The sequence below is a fragment of the Rhinopithecus roxellana genome, chromosome 15, assembly GCF_007565055.1.
Source record: "Rhinopithecus roxellana isolate Shanxi Qingling chromosome 15, ASM756505v1, whole genome shotgun sequence".
NCBI classification, from domain to species: domain Eukaryota; kingdom Metazoa; phylum Chordata; class Mammalia; order Primates; family Cercopithecidae; genus Rhinopithecus; species Rhinopithecus roxellana.
The window spans coordinates 79,571,156-79,593,312 of record NC_044563.1 but is presented as its reverse complement, the minus strand read 5'-3'; the positions used below and the strand labels follow the sequence as shown (position 1 = coordinate 79,593,312).

Genomic DNA, 22,157 nt, shown 5'->3' with positions numbered 1-22,157 from the left:
GGCTGCGCGGGGCGGGGCGGGCCCGGGCGCTCCGGGCCCCCTCCCCCGCCCCCCTGACGTCAGCCCCCGGCAGCCTTGAGCTGCTCACTTGGCTCTCGCCCTCCGGCGGGGAAGCATGGGGCTTCCCAGGCTGGTCTGCGCCTTCTTGCTCGCCGCCTGCTGCTGCTGTCCTCGCGTCGCGGGTGAGTGAGTTCGCAGGGGGGCCGCGCCCCGGCTAGGGGTCTACGGTAAAGCGTGCCTGGGAGCAGAGCCAGCGGCGCGGCAGGGTCGGGGCGTTGCGTCCGGGAGGACGCGCCTCCTCCCCGGGTCCCCGACCCCCGGGCGCCTTGTTCACGAGCAACTCTTCTTTGCAGCCAGTTTGCAGCGGGGATTCTAGAGTATCCCGGGAGCAGCACTGGGAAGGCGGGGAGGAGGCTGCTTCTGGGAGCGAGAAGGGGTGGAGCCCAGCCTTTCGGGGTGCTGGGGGGAGTCGTCCCTGAGGCGCTCACTCTGGAGGCCCGCAACTGAAGCCGGGCAGGAGGCACAGCTGGGGCGCATCCTCAAAGCCTGAATTCCGCGCCCGCCTGTTGCTGGAAAAGGCAGCTTCCTTCGCTGGAGGGGGTGCGCCGGCCCACCCCTTCCCCCTCCCGCCTGGGCATCGCGCCAGGCTGGAGGTGAGCGAGAGCGGGAGGTTCGGCGGCTCCCGCCAGAGCTGGGCGTTGGCATGGGTTGCGGGGCGGTGTGGGTCGCCTCGCGTCTCCCCAAGTGATGGGATCATAGGTGACAGAGATGAGGGATGGAGGATTCCCATACTGGAAGCGCCCGCTGGCTTATTTTGGGGACCACATTCAGGTGGGAAGAGCGCCCGGGCACCTTGGAGCGTTTCTCTGGATCCGCCTGGTAGCCGGGCACTCTCGGGTCCACGCTGCCCTTGTATGGCCCGCAGCGGTGTCGCGTGTTTCTCTTAGCTCCCGTTCCGCCGTCCCAGCCGCTGTCCGGCTGGGGAAGGGGAGGGCTAGGCAATACCCAGCTCGCTGGCCTCATGCCCAGTGCCAACCATGTCCCTGGGGTATTCCAGGCTACTGCCTCCCAGGCTGACTTTATTTCTGGGGAAAGGGCTAAATCGGGCTCCACAGTTGCAGCCGGTCCAGCTCCACCCTGCCCTGCTCTTCTAACTCTGGGAGAAGGAGTCAGGGGTCTGAGGCTCCGGGATGGAGACCCCTCCTTCCACCTGCCCTCCTTGTCTGAGAGCCAAGGCAACAACCCAGGCATCCCAGAGCCCAGGCAGATGGTGTCGAGTGACATCACCTCCTCACAGGGCTGGCAGCACGCTGGCACCACTGACGTCACTCCTGCCCACTGCCTGGCCCTTGCCCTGACCCCTGGAGGAGACTCTGACCTCTCCATCCTTACCAGCTTCCCAGGGTGGGGTCCCCGGGTGTTTGCGGAGGGTTTATGGAGGTGCTGCTGAGGGAGCATGAGACGGGAACTTCCGCCAGAGTTAGCCCGCTGGGTCTTGTGGGGAGTTAGGGCAGGGATTTTGGAGGGCAGAGGGTAGAGTAGTGGTGTCTTCCCCTGGCAGTGGTGACACAAAAGGGCCTGTGTGCCCCAGCCTGGCACATGCCTTGCATTCCCACACTCTGAGCTCATCCGGAGAGGAGGGGGCCTGGAAGGAAAGGGGCCTTCCCTCTTGGCCCGAAGCCTGAGTTGCCCCTCTCAGCCCCTCTACCAGCCTCAGCTGGAGCTGCTGGTGCTCAGTCTCTGCTCAATCTCTGGGGTCTCCTGGGGTCTCCTGGACGGGGAGAGGGCTGGCCCAGGTGGGGCGCGGGTCGGGGGGATCCAGCGTTCAGAGGACAGGGCCCTCTGCAGACGCTCTGAGTGGCAGGAAAAACAGCTGCAGCAGCGCTGCGAGGGGAGGGGCGGACAGCCGCTGGAGCTGACACAGCTGCGGGGGGCCCCGCCTCCCTCCCCCAGGTGTGCCCGGAGAGGCTGAGCAACCTGCGCCTGAGCTGGTGGAGGTGGAAGTGGGCAGCACAGCCCTTCTGAAGTGCGGCCTCTCCCAGTCCCAAGGCAACCTCAGCCATGTCGACTGGTTTTCTGTGAGTGCTTGGGCTCCTGCAAGAGCAGCCCGGGGCGGGGGGCTGTGCCTCTCTTGTAGCCCAGGACCCTCTCCTCCTCTGTATCCCCTCCCATTAGGTCCACAAGGAGAAGCGGATACCCATCTTCCGTGTGCGCCAGGGCCAGGGCCAGAGTGAACCTGGGGAGTACCAGCACCGGCTCAGCCTCCAGGACAGAGGGGCTACTCTGGCCCTGACTCAAGTCACCCCCCACGACGAGCGCATCTTCTTGTGCCAGGGCAAGCGCCCTCGGTCCCAGGAGCACCGCATCCAACTCCGCGTCTACAGTGCGTGACCCCATGTCTGCCAGCTGAGTAGTGAGGGTGGTGGGGCATGGTCCCATGTCCCCCTCATTTCTATTTTCTTGTAGAAGCTCCAGAGGAGCCAAACATCCAGGTCAACGCCCTGGGCATCCCTGTGGACAGTAAGGAGCCTGAGGAGGTGAGATGTGTGGCAGATGGGCTGGCCAGCTGGTGCGCAGCAGCTGAGATGGGGCTTGCAGAGGGCTGGGAGGCAGGGAGACTCAGACCCTGTGCTCCTTAGGTCGCTACCTGTGTAGGGAGGAACGGGTACCCCATTCCTCAAGTCATCTGGTACAAGAACGGCCGGCCTCTGAAGGAGGAGAAGAACCGTGAGTAGCCCTTTCTGCTCCCAAAAGCCACCCTTGTGCCAGGTGTGGTGGCTCACACCTGTAATCTCAGCACTGTGGGAGGCCAAGGCAGGAGGATATCTGGAGGCCAGGAATTCAAGACCACCTTGGACAACATAGGGTGACCCCGTCTCTACAGAAAATAAAAAAGTTAGCCAGGACATGGTGGTGTGTGCCTGTGGTCCCAGCTACTTGGGAGGCTGAGGCAGGAGGATCATATGAGCCCAGGAAATGGAGGCTGCAGTGAGCTAGGATTGCGCCACCTCACTCCAGCCTGGGTGACAGAGCGAGACCCCGTCTCTTAAAAAGAGCTGTCCCTATGGTACTACACAGGAACTTGCCTTATGTTTTCCTTAAGCTTTTTTTTTTTTTTTTTTTTTTGAGACGGAGTCTCACTCTGTCACCCAGGCTGGAGTGCAGTGGCCGGATCTCAGCTCACTGCAAGCTCCGCCTCCCAGGTTTACGCCATTCTCCTGCCTCAGCCTCCCAAGTAGCTGGGACTACAGGCGCCCGCCAACTCGCCCGGCTAGTTTTTTGTATTTTTTAGTAGAGACGGGGTTTCACAGTGTTAGCCAGGATGGTCTCGATCTCCTGACCTCGTGATCCGCCCGTCTCGGCCTCCCAAAGTGCTGGGATTAAGACTTGAGCCACCGCGCCCGGCCTAAGCTTTTTAACTAAAAAAAAAATTATACAAATGGTTCTTGAAAATATTTTCATGAGAATTTAAACTGACAAAAAATCTAAAAGTTTCTTCTTGCCTGACACCCCCCTCCCAGAAATAATATCTGCTATTAGGGTGTGTTCTTTCAAGCCTATTTCTATGTATTTGGTCATATATAGAAACATTTCTAGAACGATATAGGCTTTTGTTTTTTATTATCTAAATCAGTCATTCTTAACCAGGGGTGATTTTGTACCCCCTCCTCCTAGGAGATATTTGACAATGTCTGGAGATATTTTTGGTTGTCACACATAGAGGGGGTGCTACTGCCATCTAGCAGGTAGAGAGGCCAAGGATGTCGCTAACATCCTACAGTGCATAGGACAGCCCCTACAATAAAGAATCAATGTGGCCTAAAACATCAGTAGTGCTGGCTGGGCTCACGCCTATAATCCCAGCATTTTGGGAGGTCGAGGTGGGCGGATCACCTGAGGTCAGGAGTTCAATACCAGCCTGACCAACATGGAGAAACCCCATCTCTACTGAAAATACAAAATCAGCCAGGCGTGGTGGCACATGCCTGTAATCCCAGCTACTCAGGAGGCTGAGGCAGGAGAATCACTTGAACCCAGGAGGTAGGTGGAGGTTGCGGTGAGCCGAGATTGCACCATTGCACTCCAGCCTGGGCAACAAGAGTGAAACTCCGTCTCAAAAAAAAAAAAAAAAAATATCAGTAGTGCTGAGAAAGCCCGATCTAAGTGGTGTTGTATGGTATACATCGTTAGACAATTTCTTTTGTATGATCTTTCTGGGTCAGTCTATTTAGATCAGCTGATGGTTTTGCTTACTGCTGAGTTTTCCATACTATGCATATCATGTAGTCGAGTTCACCATTCCCCAGTTAGTGGACATCTAGACAGCTGCTCGTTTTTATCATTGCAGCATTCTTTGCACACATCCTTGGATATGAGCATGAGCAGACCTGTAAATGTTTTCCTAGGGTTGACCCTGAGCAGTAAAAGTGCTGGGTTGAAGGGTTTCCAGCTTGCATTTGTACCTGGCCCTCTACAGGGGACAGGGGACTCTTTAGATGGTCCCCTACCAACCCAGTGGACAACCCTAGGGTGGGGTTGGAGGTGGGACTGAGGCTGAGTCTTCCTCCCCTTCCTCCCTGCCCAGGGGTCCACATTCAGTCGTCCCAGACTGTGGAGTCGAGTGGTTTGTACACCTTGCAGAGTATTCTGAAGGCACAGCTGGTTAAAGAAGACAAAGATGCCCAGTTTTACTGTGAGCTCAACTACCGGCTGCCCAGTGGGAACCACATGAAGGAGTCCAGGGAAGTCACTGTCCCTGTTTTCTGTGAGTGCTAACCTGACTCTCTGCTCACTGGGGCTGGGGCTGCTGGGAACTCCTGCTAGCCCCTCCCTATCCAGCCCAGGGTTGACTCATGGGCCAAGAGCTACCCCCTTTGCCTATGCAGACCCGACAGAAAAAGTGTGGTTGGAAGTGGAGCCCGTGGGAATGCTGAAGGAAGGGGACCGCGTGGAAATCAGGTGTTTGGCTGATGGCAACCCTCCACCGCACTTCAGCATCAGCAAGCAGGTGTGGGGGCTTTGTGCTGGGTGCAGATGGGAATGCAAGCAGAGGCCCGGGTGGAGTGGCAGGAGGTGCACTCTGCTCACCTCCCCAGTCTTCCCCAGAACCCCAGCACCAGGGAGGCAGAAGAAGAGACAACCAACGACAACGGGGTCCTGGTGCTGGAGCCCGCCCAGAAGGAACACAGTGGGCTCTATGAATGTCAGGGCCTGGACTTGGACACCATGATATCGCTGCCGAGTGAACCACAGGAACTACTGGTGAACTGTGAGGAGCTGGGGACCCAGGACAGGGGGACCAGACTGGGGCAATAGGGAACTGGCCCTGCCCTGCCCCGGGTGACATGATTGCTGTACCCCCAGATGTATCTGACGTCCGAGTGAGTCCCGCAGCCCCTGAGAGACAGGAAGGCAGCAGCCTCACCCTGACTTGTGAGGCAGAGAGTAGCCAGGACCTCGAGTTCCAGTGGCTGAGAGAAGAGGTACCCAGGCGGGTCTGGAGCAAGGGGCTGATGGGTGAGTGGGGCTGGGGGTGACCCGAGTGTGCTCTTTCCCAGACCCTCTGACCCATCTCTCATCCCAGACAGGCCAGGTGCTGGAAAGGGGGCCTGTGCTCCAGTTGCATGACCTGAAACGGGAGGCAGGAGGCGGCTACCGCTGTGTGGCCTCCGTGCCCAGCATACCCGGCCTGAACCGCACACAGCTGGTCAATGTGGCCGTTTTTGGTGAGGCCCTCCCTCTGGGTAGAGACCAGGTCACCCCAAGTGGGGTGGTTTTTAAGCTCTTTGACAAGAAGCCACCTGCTGCTCTGGGGAGCTCTGGTGCGGAGGGGAGGCCAGGCTAGCTGGGCTTGCCGCCTCACCCCTCCCTACCTCCCCAAGGTCCCCCTTGGATGGCATTCAAGGAGAGGAAGGTGTGGGTGAAAGAGAATATGATGTTGAATCTGTCTTGTGAAGCATCAGGGCACCCCCGGCCCACCATCTCCTGGAACGTCAACGGCACGGTGAGCAGGTGTCTCATCTGCCACACACTCCTAATCCCGGCCTGGGCTTTGCGGCCAAGACCAGAGACCCTCCCCATCCCCTGAGCTGCCTCCTTCCTTTCCTTGCAGACAAGTGAACAAGACCAAGATCCACAGCGAGTCCTGAGCACCCTGAATGTCCTCGTGACCCCAGAGCTGTTGGAGACAGGTGTTGAATGCACGGCCTCCAGCGACCTGGGCAAAAACACCAGCATCCTCTTCCTGGAGCTGGGTAAGGGCTGCATCCCTGCAGGGGATGGCAGGGGCAGGCCCAGGCACGGGCAGTAACTTGCGCTTCTCCTAACACCCCTCCCTCTGCCTCCTAGTCAATTTAACCACCCTCACACCAGACTCCAACACAACCACTGGCCTCAGCACTTCCACAGCCAGTCCTCATACCAGAGCCAACAGCACCTCCACAGGTAAGCCAGGCCTAGCAAGAGAACAGGGCTCTGCCAGGGCATCCTTTCTGCCCTGTCCCTTCCCAGAGAGCCCTGTCCAGAAAGGTGAGTAGCAGCCCCATCTTGTTGGCCTTGGACTGGCTGGGGCAGCAATGGTGACGAGATGGCCTGGAACAGGGAGTGACGACGAGTGTCTTTGTGGTGCAGAGAGAAAGTTGCCAGAGCCGGAGAGCCAGGGCGTGGTCATCGTGGCTGTGATTGTGTGCATCCTGGTCCTGGCAGTGCTGGGTGCTGTCCTCTATTTCCTCTATAAGAAGGGCAAGCTGCCGTGCGGGCGCTCAGGCAAGCAGGAGATGTAAGCCCAACACTGGCCCCTCCACCCCCGCCCATCTTGCCACCCAGCCTGCTGCCTGCCCAGTGCCCGCCTGCCCCTCGAGAGCAGGAGTGGGGGCCTGGGCCAGGGTGCTCCCTGCTCCACTGCCCACTGCCCAGCTTCCATCAGCCACATGGTCTCATGACCTGCTTCCCTGCCCTGGGCTGGCCCTGGAGCAAGGAGCCCTCATCCATCCCACATCCTTCACAGCAGGCCCTTCCCTTCCTGTGGCCCTGAGGTGCCAACCTCTCGCCTCCCTCCCTCCTCCCAGCACACTGCCCCCGTCTCGTAAGAGTGAATTTGTAGTTGAAGTTAAGTCAGATAAGCTCCCAGAAGAGATGGGCCTCCTGCAGGGCAGCAGCGGTGACAAGAGGGCTCCAGGAGACCAGGTAGGAGGCGGTTCCTGTGGCCAGAGCCTGCCACATCCTCAGGGACCGGGGGCAGCAGGGGCTAACGGTTCTAACTCTCTATCCTTCATCCCTCTTTGTCGGAGATAGGGAGCAGGCCCCATCTTGCCTTCTTAACACCACTCACAGATGGCAGGGCCAGGCAGGTGGCTGAGGGAGCTTGGAGGAAGACTGAGAAAAACCCTGTCCCATCACCTTTTCCTGACCAATGCCCATGACTCTGGGTGTGGCCATTTCACCAGTGCAGTCAAACGGGGACCGCCCTCCTTCCCTGGCCTGCCATGCCCATCCTCGCTTCCTCCCCAAGGCTGCCGCACCAAGTTCATCGGCTTCTGCTTCCATCTCTCCTTCCTCTCGGTGCTCACACCTTCAACTCTGAGCACCGTCTCCGTGTTTCCCTCTTCTCCTCTTCCCATTTTTAGGGAGAGAAATACATCGATCTGAGGCATTAGCCCCGAATCACTTCAGTTCCCTTCCCTGCCTGGACCATTCCCAGCTCCCTGCTCACTCTTCTCTCAGCCAAAGCCTCCAAAGGGACTAGAGAGAAGCCTCCTGCTCCACTCGCCTGCACACCCCCTTTCAGAGGGCCACTGGGTTAGGACCAGAGCTGTCCTGAGAACCTCACTTGGCCCTAGAAGGCCCGCTTTTCAAGGACCAGTCTGCCACCGCCTCCACATTGAGTGAAACTCATCCCAAGCAAGGAGCCGCAGCCTCCCGAGCGGGTAGGAGAGTTTCTTGCAGAACGTATTTTTTCTTTACACACATTACGGCTGTAAATACCTGGCTCCTGCCAGCAGCTGAGCTGGGTAGCCTCGCTGAGCTGGTTTCCTGCCCCAAAGGATGGCTTCCATCATCCAAGTGCACCACTGAAGTGAGGACGCACTGGAGCCAGGCGCCTGCTCATGTTTAAGTGCGCTGTTCACACCGGCTCTGGAGAACACCCCAGCAGCATCCAGAAGCAGCTGCAGTGTTGCCGCCACCACCCTCCTGTCTGCCTCTTCCAAGTCTCCTGTGACATTTTTTTCTTTAGGCAGAAGCCAGGAACTGGTGTCATTCCTTAAAAGATATGTGCCGGGGCCGGGCGCGGTGGCTCACGCCTGTAATCCCAGCACTTTGGGAGGCCAAGGCAGGTGGATCACAAGGTCAGGAGATTGAGACCATCCTGGCTAACACGGTGAAACCCCGTCTCTACTAAAAATACAAAAAAAAAAATTAGCCGGGCATAGTGGTCAGCGCCTGTAGTCCCAGCTACTCGGGAGGCTGAGGCGGGAGAATGGCGTGAACCCGGGAGGCAGAGCTTGCAGTGAGCTGAGATCGTGTCATTGCACCCCAGCCTGGGCGACAGAGCAAGACTCCGTCTCAAAAAAAAAAAAAAAAAAAAGATACGTGCCTGCAGTGAGGAAGCTGGGTTTTTGAGTTCAAGTGAATTAGCCTCAACCGCCCGTGTTCACTTGGCTCCCATGGCTGTCTTGATGGATCACGTGAGTGAAAGGCAGGGGAAGCGGACAAAGATGAGGTCTACACTGTCTTTCACGGGGATTAAAGCTATGGTTATATTAGCACCAAACTTCTACAAACCAAGCTCAGGAGCCCCAACCTAGAAGGGCCCAAATGAGAGAATGGTACTTAGGGATGAAAAACGGGCCTGGCTACAGCTTTGGGTGTGTGTCTGTGTGTATGCATACGTATGTGTGTATATATGGTTTTGTCAGGTGTGTAAGTTTGCAAACTGTTTCCTTTATATATGTATATATATATATGAAAAATAAAGCTTAATTGTCCCAGAAATCTTACATTGCTTTTTATTCATCATGGGTACCACAGGAACCTGGGGGCCCCTGAAACTACAACCAAAAGGCACACAAAACCGTTTCCAGTTGGCAGCAGAGATCAGGGGTTACCTCTGCTTCTGAGCAAATGGCTCAAGTTCTACCACACAGTGGACAGTCACTCTACTTTTCAGCAGCCAAACTGCGCTGATGACACAGCATGAAGGGCCTGGTAGGCTGTTGTTAGCAGGAGCTGTGTCCCCTTCCTATGCTTTCCTGCCATTTGGAACTGCCCTCGAGACAGCAGCTCAGGCACACCGCCGTGAGGCAGGGGGCCTTGGCATTTGGTCCTACGGCAACTCGGCTATTGCCTCCCAACCCCCTGAATGAGCAAGAACTCAAGTCCGCTACAACAAAAGAAACTTTATTTAAAAATATTTTTTTACAGACATGGGTGCTTGAAAAAGCTCTTTAGTTAACTGTGTATGGAAATGAAAAACATTAATAAATAACATTAGTATAACAGACTTCTAAACATTAATACACTGGCAAAATAAAATGGACTTAAAATGAAAATGAATCTTAAAGCTCTGCTATTCTCTGTAAGAATATTTACCTTCTGTTTTTCTTATTCTCTACAGGTGAGAATGATTAAATACTGCTAATATAAATTTTTTTATATTAATGACACATTTTTAAAATAGTCCACGAAAATCTTATCTATGTGTTTGTTTTCTTCTTAACACTGATATACAAATTGGGACTCTTCATTCTGGAGAAAGCATCAGGTTCTCTCCAGCACCCCCAGGCTAAGAATTTCAAAATCTTGAATAAGGAGGACTTTAAAATTTCTATCTCCCAATTCTTTATTAATTAAAGGCAAGGGAAAACTGAGGAAAGGGTAAGAGATAAGTAAAATGTCATTATATAGAAAAACTTCTGCTAAAGCTCACTATAGTCACATTACTGAGGACAGGCTTCTGGTCCGTGTTCCTTGCTGCCCTTCCCTGGGGAAACCAGGCCCTGCAGAGGGCACTAGCTGCTTAATGCTTTAAGTCTGAAGCCTTCAAATGAAAGACCAGCCACATCTGATGGGGGCGGGGGGTGGGGGCAGGAGGTCTAGACCAGTTCAGGATCCAGCAAAAAGGAAAGACAAAACCACCAACCTCCCCTTCTCAGGAGAGTCCATCCTACACTCCTCCACACAATTGGGTAATTAATGTCATCAGGAGGCTAGGACACTTGGAATGGTCCGGAGTTTACCTGGGAATTGTGGAACATTCTGTTTCTTGCAGGAGACAAGGCATGCAACCTGATAACTAAGCTTGTGATTGGAACCAACCAAACGATCCCAGGGTACAACGCTTCTCTCCTCCACTGAAGTCTCACGGCAGGAGAAAGGGACTCCGGACACACTGCACCTGCCTGTCACCTCTCCAGTCACAGCATTCTTTCCTATCTCCTAGACACTAAGGACTAATGAAACTCAAGGTAGAGGAGCTCAGACTCTGGTATTTCCATATTAAGTCCTAAAATGCAGCCTGGGATACAGTGCTGCCTTAGAAAGGCACAAAACATTTGGCTTTTTTTTTTTTTTTTTTTTTTTCAGTGTGCTAAAAATTGTTTTGTTTTGAGTAAAGGAAAAAGATATATAAGGTTAAAAATCCCAAGTCACCACAGCCAGAAAACAGATGTAGGAGGTGCCTCATAGCTGCCATGCCACTACCACATGTTTCAGCAGGAAGTCAGGCTTTTCTTTCAAGGCCAAGACACTAGAACAGTGCTGAGCAGGGTAGGTCAGGAGGCATTTACTCTCGTGGGCATTGCGTTGCAGGCTCACTCACCCAGACAGCAGGAGAAAAGAGGCCATGGAAGACAACACGTGGCCTACAGACTCCTAAGTAGTTCTCCGCCTCTCCAGTTTTAAGACGGCCATAAGCATGGCTACCCTCACCCACAACAAGGTCAGAGGTAGGTAGAGAGGAGGGAGCTGACACACAGGCACCCAGGACACGCTGCTTCAGGGCTCAGCATGGAGGTGGCGCAAGGCCTGAGGAGTTGCACATAGCATGCATTGAGCAATACTCCTCTCTGGCCTCCTGTCTGATTTAAGGGTAGAAGGAGAATGTAGGAGAGGCAATGTTGGTGGGGGTAGGGGTGGGGGTGGGGGTGGGGGCGGGGAGGGGCCTGACATTCATTTTTGGAACTGAATCAGGCAATCAGGACTCTGCTGATTTCTTCAGCTGCCAAATCAGGAGATCTGAGGTTGGCTTTTGGACTTTGCTCTATACAAATACAGGGAGTGGTCGGCTGCATTTTTCTCAATCAAGCTCTGTACGCAGGAAGGGGCGGCAAGAGCGCCACACAGCTTAGTCTGTCTGTCAACAGCCAGCCCTTCCACCTGTGCTCCCCACCTGACTCACCACGGACGTGCGGGGCTTGCTCTCCCCATACCTATTTCCCCATCTCTTACTCTTTTGCTACTTTTCAGAATCAAGAAACACTGGTATTTCCCACGGGAACCAACCCAGATTTCCTGGGACACGGTGAAGGCACATGGCACTGCTGTCCCTCTGCTGCTTAACCCAGGAGCCTAGACTACAACATCAAAGGCAAAGTCTGATGACCCATCCTTCCTCCCTTGATGGACATCTTTGGATTATCAGGTAATTTCTGTGTGTATCAAATGATTCTAGTAGTTTAATAAACTTTTAAGTAAGGCAGTATGAAATACCTTACAACTCAGGACAGGCTCTACGATGAGAAAAATATAAGATCAAAAGATTCAGGCAAGCAAAAGCACAGTTAAAAAAAAAAAAAAAAAAGAAAAGGAAAGCTTTTATACAGGACTAAAATGAAAGCAATTGCCAGAGAAGACACAGGTATACTGTCTAAGGAGCTCTCAGTAAAAACTCTATCCTAAACTGGAATCTATATTTAATTTCTATCCTGGCAACGGCTCCAATATTATATATTCTTACTGGCTCTGGCAAAGTAGTTTCTGAGGTGCCTAGGAAGGCTTGCCTGAGAACATTACTGCAGAGCAGCCCTCACAAAGGAAGGAGCGAGAGGGTAAGGAGGAGAGTGGAGGAGACAGGCCACAAGCCCAGAGAATGAACATTTCCAAGCACTCAAACCTGAAGAGGACCCAGAAGTCCATGGATAGTGGCTACAGTGGCACCCGTTATTAGATTCTGCTTTCTAAATAACACGGAAGAAGGCAAAAGACCTGAGGCTGAATGGAGGCTAAGGAAGGCCACCCAGGAACAGGCTAGCTCTGGAACAGGACAGGCTGGCCCACAAGAGGGAGGTAAGAAATCTTGGATGCCAAGACTGACAAAGGGAAGAAAAACAGGAAATAAAGAAGACAATGACCAGAATTAAGTTAAACCTAAGAATTTCTATGATGTCCCAGAAAAACTCCCATGCCTTCCTTTCCACTAGCAAAAAGGCGGGAGTAGAGGCTTTACTCCTTGAGTAGAAGCCTTTTTAGGGCGTCTGTGGAGTCTCTGCTCACTTCTCTGAGAAGCTCCCTGTCTCCAGCTGAAGGAGTCTGCCACACCTCTGCTCTCCCTGGCAAGGCCAACTGCTCAAGGATAGATACTTGATCAATGTGCTGGGCTGAGTGTAGTTTTTCTTAAGAATATGAAGTATGGGCCGAAAGCGGTGGCTCACGCCTGTAATATCAGCACTTTGGGAGGCCGAGGCGGGTGGATCACGAGGTCAGGAGTTCAAGACCAGCCCAGTCAAGATGGTGAAACCCCATCTCTACTAAAAATATGAAAATTAGCCGGGCATGGTGGCAAGCACCTGTAATCCCAGCTACTCGGGAGGTTGAGGCAGAGAACTGCTTGAACCTGGGAGGTGGAAGAGGTTGCAGTGAGTTGAGACTGCACCACTGCACTCCAGCCTAGGTGACACAGCAAGACTCCTCAAAAAAAAAAAAAAAGTAGTATGAGAAATTGCGAATTTGTTCATGGTGATCCCCAGAGTTGGAAGGTGGTGTGGACTTGAGGACTGGAGTGCCTATTTGGGGGTCACGCATACCATAACCAGACAGGAAAGCGGGAGAAAGGACTAGGTGCAAAGCTCTGCGGTTCCAGCTCCACCCGAGAACCAAAGGCACTTCCCATCCTGGGTTCTGCGAAATACCCTGCATCCTTACCATGAGTCCCTCCTTTCTTCTGCTTGAACATTTCTGTTTCTTGTATCCAAAGGATCCCTAAGCAGTCAAAAATACAACCTTGACCGTCCTTCACTATCCACTACCCTCTAGGCATTAAGCAGTTCTACGTATTTCTAACAAAAGACTGCTCATGGAGACTGAGTTCAAGAGAGTGACAGTAATAGTTTACGCTGAGTTAGAGTACTTTAGATTGAGCTTCTAAAGCTCTAAGGTCTGGCAGAATGATGTATGGACACTAAGCTTTAGAATCCCTAAATTCCTTGCTCTGAGAGGGAGGTAAAGGCTGACAATTAGGGGACTGATGGAGTTCAATCTGTATTAATGTCTGGCTCTTGGAAGACCAAACAACTGACCAAAGGATCTTTGGGTCCTGAGACCCAAAGATAGCGCCCACACCTCCAGCCCTTCTAAAACATAAAGTTAGCTGCAAAGGTTGTTGAAAGACTGGAAAACCAATTCCAAATAGTACAGGACATGGTGACAGGTCTCAGAAGGGTGATATGAAAATCCTCCCAACAAGGGGGATTAGGGACATAGCAGCTCAGGAAAAAGTTCAAGGAAGGCACTAGATTGGAAAGCGGAGTGTGGACAGATGCTTTGCCTAAACATTTAATGCCCTACTGTGCAACTCTGAGCCAACTTACCTTTCAACTTGCCAAACAGATTCTAATTATGTTGGAACAAATTCCAACATAAAAACAGTCGCTCTCCATGCGACTTACATCAAGGAATCTCCCAGGCATTATCAAAGCTATAGGAGACAACAGGGGATAATGGGAGAGTCTTGGCCTGCTATTAATCAGGACAGCTCTATAAGGAAAGGTAAGTCTACATGAAAGAGCCGTGAATAAAAATCGCACAATCTTACTGGGAAGAGCTATTTTAAGGTCAAATGCAGAGGCTATGACAGTCCAAGTACAATCCCTCAAACATTAGTAAACTACTATGTGATACCAAGGGAAGGACAAATGCCTGACATTTCTGGCACATGGTCATCACTCAAACATTTGCTGGATGAACAAACAAACTGTTAGAGCCAGGCCAATAGTCAGAAAACTATTTTTCAACGAACAGTGGTCATTCCAGAGTCAGAAAGGCCAATGGCAAGAAGAGGGACTTATAGTTTGAGAAGGCCTATAATCTTCTGATTTTCATGATGTGAGGTAGGAGAATATTCTGCTTTATCACCATTGCTGAACACCTACAAAAAGAACTAGATCTTAAAGGAAATATATAGGTGATCCCTAGTTTTTACAAGGAAGTTTTGTTATAAAAATTTGTCAATTGACTGTTTGGGACCATAAACACATCTTACTTTTCTACACAGAAAACATATATTTTAAGAGTCATGAACAGTGACCCCCACCTCCCTTAACCAGAAATCTTTTAAATCTACAAGATAGCTAAGTAATACTAACAGTACTATCCCACATCTTGGGCCCCGGTAATGAGGGTCTGTGTAAGAAGAGAAAGGGAAAAGAATGGCAGATTATGTAGAGTGGGGCTGGGGGGAGACGACAAGTGGAAGAGAGCGGCCACCCACAGGTAGAGAGCACTATTCACAAAAATATTAACAGGTAAATGCTGAGATGAGAAGCTGCCTGGCGTATTAACTAAAGGGAGGTATATTAAGAGTCCACAGGTTTTTCCATTTAAAGAACCCTCTACTTTAGTGGAAGGAACATGGGGGCAGCTGCAAAGGTCCAGTTGTGGTTGCTGCAGAGCAGCAAACCCAGCAACAAGGCAGCTTGGAAAGCAACCCGTGAAGACACAGGGAAAGCATGAAACTGGGCTGAATACAACAGCCCAATGAATATGAGAAAAAGGAGAACAAAGTGTTGTGCGTTTTTTTACTTTATCAGCCACTAGGAAAGGACAAGGGGAAGAGCTTGCCAAAAATGGCAAAACTCGAAGTCTGTTCATAAAAGGCAGTTTTAATTAAATTCAGAGCAAAGCCAAAGAATTTTAAATTTCCATACAAATGGAGGGTGAAGAATGGATTACTGGTGCCTTAGTCAACAGAAAATATAAGAAATTAAGCTTTTGGGCCAGGCGCGGTGGCTCACGCCTGTAATCCCAGCACTTTGGGAGGCCGAGGCGGGCGGATCACAAGGTCAGGAGATCGAGACCATCCTGGCTAAGACGGTGAAATCCCGTCTCTGCTAAAAATACAAAAAAAAATTAGCCGGGCGCGTTGGCAGGCGCCTGTAGTCCCAGCTACTCGGGAGGCTGAGACAGGAGAATGGTGTGAACCCGGGAGGCGGAGCTTGCAGTGAGCCGAGATCACGCCACTACACTCCAGCCTGGGTGATGAGCAAGACTCCATCTCAAAAAAAAAAAAAAAAAAAAAGAAATTAAGCTTTTGACAATAATCTCAAAACAAAAGCCACATGAAAACTTTCCTTAATCTTGCCTGGCAATCTCAGGCACAGACCCAGGTGTGTCCTCAGGGCACCCAGTCAAAGGAAAGATCCTCACAAAATAATCCAAAACCTTGAATGCTGGCAGATACCCGTGACCAACTAACACCCCAGCCCATCGATGGGACACAGGCACAACACACGGAGCTGGAGCCTCAGTTTCATGCGGATTCAAAGAGCCACACGGGACTCAAAAAAGGAAAAGTCGAGACTGCCCTGAGCCTACACAGTAGGGACAGTAATTTCCAGAAAAGATTTAGATGCATGGAAAAGGCAAAAGATATATAGCCAGTGCTTTGTCTTCTGAAGAGATCTTGAGACTATGGGCAGTATCTGCAGATAAAGGAAAATTACCACATGGACGGGACTGGAAACTGCCGCCGTTTTCTTTCTAGTTCTTTGTCTAGGCCTTCAATATTTGAACAAAATGCAAAACTGAACATTACCTCAAAATGAAACAGTATACATACTGGCTGTTAGAAGCTGATGGCAGTCTACTGTTTGATATTCACTGCCATTTTCCTCTGCCCCACTCCACCTCAATTCAGGACTACCTCATCTAATGGTGGGTTTTGCCGCTTTATGCCATGTAGAGAAGATACTGAGTAACCACGGCAAATCAACACGAGGTCCTGTACTGCCTACTCTGGGGACATAAATGGCTCTGAGGCCAGAGGATAAACCCAAAAGATTCAGGAGTAGCTGAATGCCAAGAGAGGAGTTAGAACAAGTTTTAGTTCCAAAGATGATAAGACTAGAAAAAAGACTGATCCAAGGAGGGTCATTTCTGTCTAGATCTAAAGACAAAAGCATGATTTAGATTTTCAGGAAGACATATTTATCAAAGAGCAGGCTTGCTTCTGACGTGGAGAAAGGTTATACACTGCTAAGAAAGTCAGCAAAACACTCTGGACAGAATACTAACTGAACTCGAGGGATCATTTATCAGCATATAAAGGAACTGACTAATGGTTCTCCAAACTGGACTCTCAATCTTCTTTATGAACCTGCAATTACACAAACTGCCAGCCCATATTGTCTTTGACTACAGTAATTTATTCACTGAATGATGTCTACTTACTGTGAAGAACACAGTAATTACAGAGAGTATTGAGGACCTCAGGTGAAGAGGAAAAGGGAAGGAAAGGAGGAAAGAGATGTTACACTCCCAAAGCCACAGGCACAAGAAAGAAACGACATCATCGGGAGGAAGCAATGCAGGGAAGGTGCTATCTGCAAGAGGCTGGGCCACCATGGGCATTATCCCCACTCCTTAAAGGGCAAAGGAAAAAAACCACTGCTGAAAATCTAACCTAATATTCCTCATGTTCAAATGAAGACACCCATATAAGCTGAAATTAATTCACTGGGAAAAAAAACTGAACAGATAAATCCTTACTGTCTATTTTGTGCATTTAAATAGCATGTGAACGAAGCTTCCTAAAAGCTTTATGGTACTCTGGCCAGAAAGTCATCCTGGAAACAAATGTTCTTCCCTTCCCATTAAGTAGAAGGACTCATGACCTACATCAGAACACACACCTGGCACCAAGGCAACTGACTCCCACAGACGATTTTCTGGGGAGGGCATGGAATGTATTTAAAGGCCTCTATCTCAAATCGGTCATTATATAATTAGGATAATCAAAACATCTTAATAGATTCAATGTTCCTATAGAAACAGTGCTTTGGAGTGACCAGTGTTAGCTGCTAGTATCAAACATGACTATAATAGTGTAGCAACAGTACTTTTCCTCCCACTTATCTACCAAACAAACCAGTACCGTCACACACAATAAAGAACAACCCATAAGCTGCTTGGCCTCAGTAAGGCTGGTCATAGCAAGCCCATGGCCAATGACAGAACACCAAGAAGGATGAGGAAGGAGTTGATGGGGAAAGAACAGACTGAGGGTGTTCTAAAAATAGAAGACTTTAGCTATGCACATGATATAAGCCAAAGGGGAGTGTTGAAGTTGTAATACACACTAGGCTTGGGTATAATACCACAGTAGATGGAAGTCTTTAAAAAAGATTCCTTCCTAAACCTTTTGTGCTAATTCCCTGCCTGGAATTAACACACACAGCAGGTTAATCTTATAATCACAAGGACACACACAACCACAGGCAGACAGACACACACACGGCCACATCCTTAACCCAGGAAGTCTTAAGTCCTCAATTAGGATTTCCAGCAAAATATTTGTTCTACAGCTTTCTGGGCTGTTCCCCAGGTAGGTTATCATGTAATAAAGTCCACACTCTCTTTATGTGGGAACTGAAGGACACCTTCAAATGCACTCTCAAGACCCATAAAATAATAAAACATACTAGCTGCTCCATTTTCATTTCACTGCTTTGAAATCTTGGAACCACTGATGTGATACCCGACAGAGAGGGCAAGACTTCACTGTGAAGTCACCAAAGGAACTCCTGCCCTTCTAGGTGCTACTTCAGTAATAACTCCCAACTCACTGGTCCTCTAAACCTGCAGCAGGGAGGTGGTGTGCTAGGTAGCTACATGGGCAGGAGAAGAAATGGAAACAAATTCCCGGAGGATGTTTTTGGCCATCTCGATGTTGTTCTGGGCAATGACCAAAGCTTTCTGGATGTCCTGGTAGGAGTACCCCTGACTCATGAGGTTCTCAATCTCACTGGAGAGCTGAGGCGAGGTGGTGGCAGCAGAGGCGGCAGCACCACTACCTTGCTGCCAGCTGCCAGCTTTCCGTTCAGAGTTGATTCTCCGAGGGAATGGTTTAGGAGGTCTCTCGGGAACTTGGGAACCTTCAGTGACATCTAGAATAGGAAAAAAAATATTTGCAAATCTGGGGAAATCCTCATTTAACGAGAGCAATAAAAATGTGCTAATATCAAGATATTATTGACTTCCTGTAAATTGGGTACATGTGCTCTTCAGCCACAAGGCTAGGTTTTACAGGTTCAAGGGTTTTAAGATATAGCCTCCTCCTTATCACAATAAAAACAACCTTCTAAATATACCATGCACCTGTTCTACAAACAATAACCACTGCAGTCATAAACAACTGCATCACACTTGACACTAAGCAACATGTTTCTGCACATGTAATTGTCTGTTTTAATTCTGAGAGGACCAGAGAAGATACTAAACTTCGTCTTCTACAAATAAGGAAAAAGAGAGATATAAGTTGCAATAAAGAAGCATTAGCCAAGGCTGAGTGGGGATCACTGCTCGTCTGGGCAACCGAAGGCTGTATTCTTTCTCACCAGCTGTCTGTCCTGAAGGCTGTCTTCAATTTCCAAAGTGACAGCAACTCTGGCTGCTGCCCTACCAGGCAGCCACAGGTGCAAGAAGAGCAGCCTCCAACAATCAAGGCCCAACATGGGCTGGCTCCAGGCCCATTCAGTGTGTGTTCCAGAGCCAGCACACCTCCTTTCCAATGGAACAGAGCCCAGGAAAAAGGAATGTGTGGTCTGAGTCATCAAACCTAATTACCAGTGTCATAAGGCATACTCAGAAAAACTATAAATCCTACCTACCCCTAACATAAGAAGAGCCAGAGTTTAAGGAACGACCTCTTTTCTAAGTGCAAACATCCTAGAGAGTCTGACTACAGTCTAACTTCCTAACTTAGGACTTTCCTCCCATTTAGACATAATGTTTAGCCTACTACATCCACATACTGACTGTCACCAGAGAAGGTCATCTCCCTTTCAATATAAACATGCAGGCCATACTGCCATTCAGGACAAACCCAAAGTAGCCTGGAGACTCACTTGTTGTGGGATCACCATCCAGAGACAACCAGCCAAAGGAGGAGCTGGCATTAGAGATATCTGACAGAGTCCGGCGGGCCAGTACGGCCGGCACAGGTGGCTTAGGGACATCATACCCATCATCCTCATTTTCTGGCTCCTCGGGGCCAGTGTTGGCATGGGCTGCAGCCAAACTCCCTTCACCTGGAGAAAAATCAGTGAGGTGATCTTCTTCTGACACACTTCATCTTCTAATACATTTCAATATAAGGGCATCCACTCATTTTTGCATGTATGCAATCATTTATCTCGTTCAACGAACAGTTACTGATTGTCTACTGTGGGCCAAACACCATGTAAACAGAGATAAAAATAGAAAACAAAATCTGCACCAACACTTCAGCTTTCATTTTTGAACATGCCAAAGGTTATTCTTGACAAGGTTAATAGCCACTGATGCCAATGACTCGAACGTCATCTCAGAGCATTCAATAAACAATTCTATCCACATTCCACCTTGGAAGATCAGCAGAAGGTCCTGTGAGAGCAGGCTTCTTGAACTTTCAATCTGGTAGGCTAGTGAACATGGGAATTGAGTGTTCACCACCCCCACAGAAAAGAATTTCATCAATTCAATGAGAATGAAAAGGAGCTTACAGGTCCAGGGTATAGAACACAAATGTCTCTAGGCCCTGAAAGGACAAAGAAAAGCACAAGAGGAACCAGCAGTGTGAGTAGGAAATAAAGGAATGGGGATACTTTACTCCTTTATTTTGCCATGGATCATTTTGCCAAAGATTAATGAAAATAATTTTCAGCTTTGTCTTGGCATGGTGGCTCATGCCGGTAATCTAAGCGCTTTGGGAGTGGTGGATCACCTGAGGTCAGGAGTTCAACACCAGCCTGGCCAACACAGTGAAACCCCATCTCTACTAAAAATACAAAAATTGGCCAGGCATGGTGGCACATACTTGTAGTCCCAGCTACAGAAGAATTTTCAGCTTAGATCAAGCTATCTCAATTGCTAAATAATACATGTTCATTCCTATGATATATCAATGACTTTTAAAGTAGCAGAATGGCTACTTACCAAAGGTGCTGCTCTCGGTGACAGATGGCGCCTGGGACTGAATATTATACATTGCTTCATACGTACAGGTATCAATCTGCTGGTCGCAATCACATGCTCTGAACCAGAAGGAAAGTGCCATAATGATCTTTGGAAACAGAACTGTTATCTATAAACTTATGAAGATTAAGCTCCTCCTTTTGCCAGTATCACTAATAAATGTTATTAAGGTTGATGACTCTTTCGGCAAGTTACAGGTGTCTGTGTTTTTGAGGTTGTCATGTTGCTGAGAAAACATAAGTGCAATTACCTACAGCTACAAAAGGCTTAAACCATGAAGGGCTAGATTTATCTTTCTGCTTTAATCTGACTGGATAACACTATGTGCAGGCAGCAAGCCAAGCAGGTGAAGGGTGGCAATTACCCGCATAGAGGTATATGGCCCAAAACAGGGTTGTTGGGAACCTACCGTGAACTCTGGGATGTATCCAAAGGCCGTAGAGGCCTGGAGGAGGGAGTCATGTACTCTGTGTCCTCTTCACCCTCACACTGCTCCCCAGGTGGCAGTTTTGGCACAGGAAGAGGTCTGGAAGATGAAGAATAAAAAGCAGAAAAAGAAGTAACAAACTGGTAAACTTTGAAGTATAAAATAAGTGGCTTAAAAACAGACATAACTCAAATTGTACAGAGCAAAACACTTGCCACCTAGGGAACTATTATTTCTACTGACCAAGACAGGTAATTAGCAAAAGCACACTAACTAAAAATGTCACTTTCAACTGACCAAAGGTGCAGCTTTTATGCTTCCGAGGTGATATACTGGGCTAATCACCTGAGACACCGGTTGGTCCTAATCCCCACAGAAGTTTCATTATAGAGTCCCAGGCCCTAGAGTTAGAGAAACAGCAAGATTTTTTCTGACAATATGTTAGAACTGTACACTAAATTCCAATTCTAAACTCTACCTATGGTTTCAAGGAATGCATAGCTTGTCAAAAGCTTTCTCAAACTCCTTGTTTTGTATAAGAAAAATTTAAAATACAGAGAGAGAAAGTGACCTGGCAGTTAGCATAAATTCTGAGGCTAGATCCCAGATCTACCGATTCCCACATCAAGGATCTGGCTGTTACACCCACATGTAACTTCACCCAGAAACTTTGGAAACAAGACTTCTGCCACCCCATGAAATGAAACAAAAAAACTCCCAAGAAATACAAAAACACCCCACCAAATTGTAGGGGAAAAAACACACAAAAACCTACTTCTTGCAGTGTGAATTTGTTTCTCCTCCCTTCCTCTTTATATTACTTTTGCATATCCCAAAGACGCTACAAGGAGCATCTCTTTCATTTATTTGTCTGCCTGATGTTTAGTTTTCCTAATTATAAAAGCAACACATGTAAGTGCTATAGAAACTTAACACAGAACATAAAAGTCCCCTTTAATCTCACTTGAGCTTTTTTCTTATGTCTACATGTTACTTTTATTAGGGTGGTGCAAAAGTAATTGTGTTTTTTTGCCGTTAATGGCAAATATCCACTTAAGATTTGTGCAATGCATGCTGAAGTTCTGAGGCAGAAACGTACTGGTATCTACAATTTACTTTGAAAACATCAAAAGACAGACATATAGTTTGATAAGACAAATATAATAAAATGCTAAAAGTAGAATCCAGGTGATCAGTATATGGGTGTTCACTGTAAAATTCTTTCACCTCTACCATCTTTGTAATTTTTCACAATAAAATGAGATGGCGGGAGGACAATCCATATTAA

The 22,157-nt window shown here is 49.3% G+C and overlaps 2 protein-coding genes across 4 annotated transcripts in view; one reads left to right on the top strand and one right to left on the bottom strand.

The window, feature by feature from the left end:
• Positions 1–48: 48 nt before the first annotated feature.
• MCAM (melanoma cell adhesion molecule) lies at positions 49–8,993 on the top strand. Of its 2 annotated transcripts, XM_010356973.2 has the most exons (16): positions 49–182; positions 1,954–2,078; positions 2,176–2,383; positions 2,467–2,537; positions 2,640–2,727; positions 4,586–4,765; positions 4,887–5,008; positions 5,107–5,269; positions 5,365–5,483; positions 5,585–5,726; positions 5,883–6,004; positions 6,113–6,254; positions 6,349–6,444; positions 6,631–6,778; positions 7,068–7,185; positions 7,626–8,993. In XM_010356973.2, exons 1-16 carry the CDS (start codon positions 116–118, stop codon positions 7,653–7,655), a joined length of 1,941 nt encoding a protein of 646 aa, XP_010355275.1. In that variant the 5' UTR covers positions 49–115; the 3' UTR covers positions 7,656–8,993. The 2 variants fall into 2 exon arrangements, with proteins under 2 accessions (XP_010355275.1, XP_010355276.1); XM_010356974.2 differs by lacking the exon at positions 7,068–7,185.
• Positions 8,994–15,966: 6,973 nt separating this feature from the next.
• CBL (Cbl proto-oncogene) overlaps positions 15,967–22,157 on the bottom strand; it is a 95,794-nt gene continuing 89,603 nt past the window's right edge. For both annotated transcript variants that reach the window (XM_030918075.1, XM_030918076.1), the window contains 4 exons: positions 20,852–20,968; positions 20,404–20,501; positions 19,335–19,517; positions 15,967–18,374 (listed from right to left, as the gene is read on the bottom strand). In XM_030918075.1, the coding sequence (XP_030773935.1) occupies positions 18,088–18,374; positions 19,335–19,517; positions 20,404–20,501; positions 20,852–20,968 (685 nt within the window). In that variant the 3' untranslated portion in view covers positions 15,967–18,087. The remainder of the gene's footprint in view (positions 18,375–19,334; positions 19,518–20,403; positions 20,502–20,851; positions 20,969–22,157) is intronic.

What these genes read in the sequence shown, in the direction of transcription:
- MCAM (XM_010356973.2), top strand. Translation starts at nt 116, where the DNA reads ATGGGGCTTCCCAGGCTGGTCTGCGCCTTCTTGCTCGCCGCCTGCTGC. An exon ending in CATCCAACTCCGCGTCTACA is followed by an intron (nt 2,384 to 2,466) that starts GTGCGTGACCCC and finishes ATTTTCTTGTAG; the next exon opens with AAGCTCCAGAGGAGCCAAAC. An exon ending in CCTGGAACGTCAACGGCACG is followed by an intron (nt 6,005 to 6,112) that starts GTGAGCAGGTGT and finishes CTTTCCTTGCAG; the next exon opens with ACAAGTGAACAAGACCAAGA.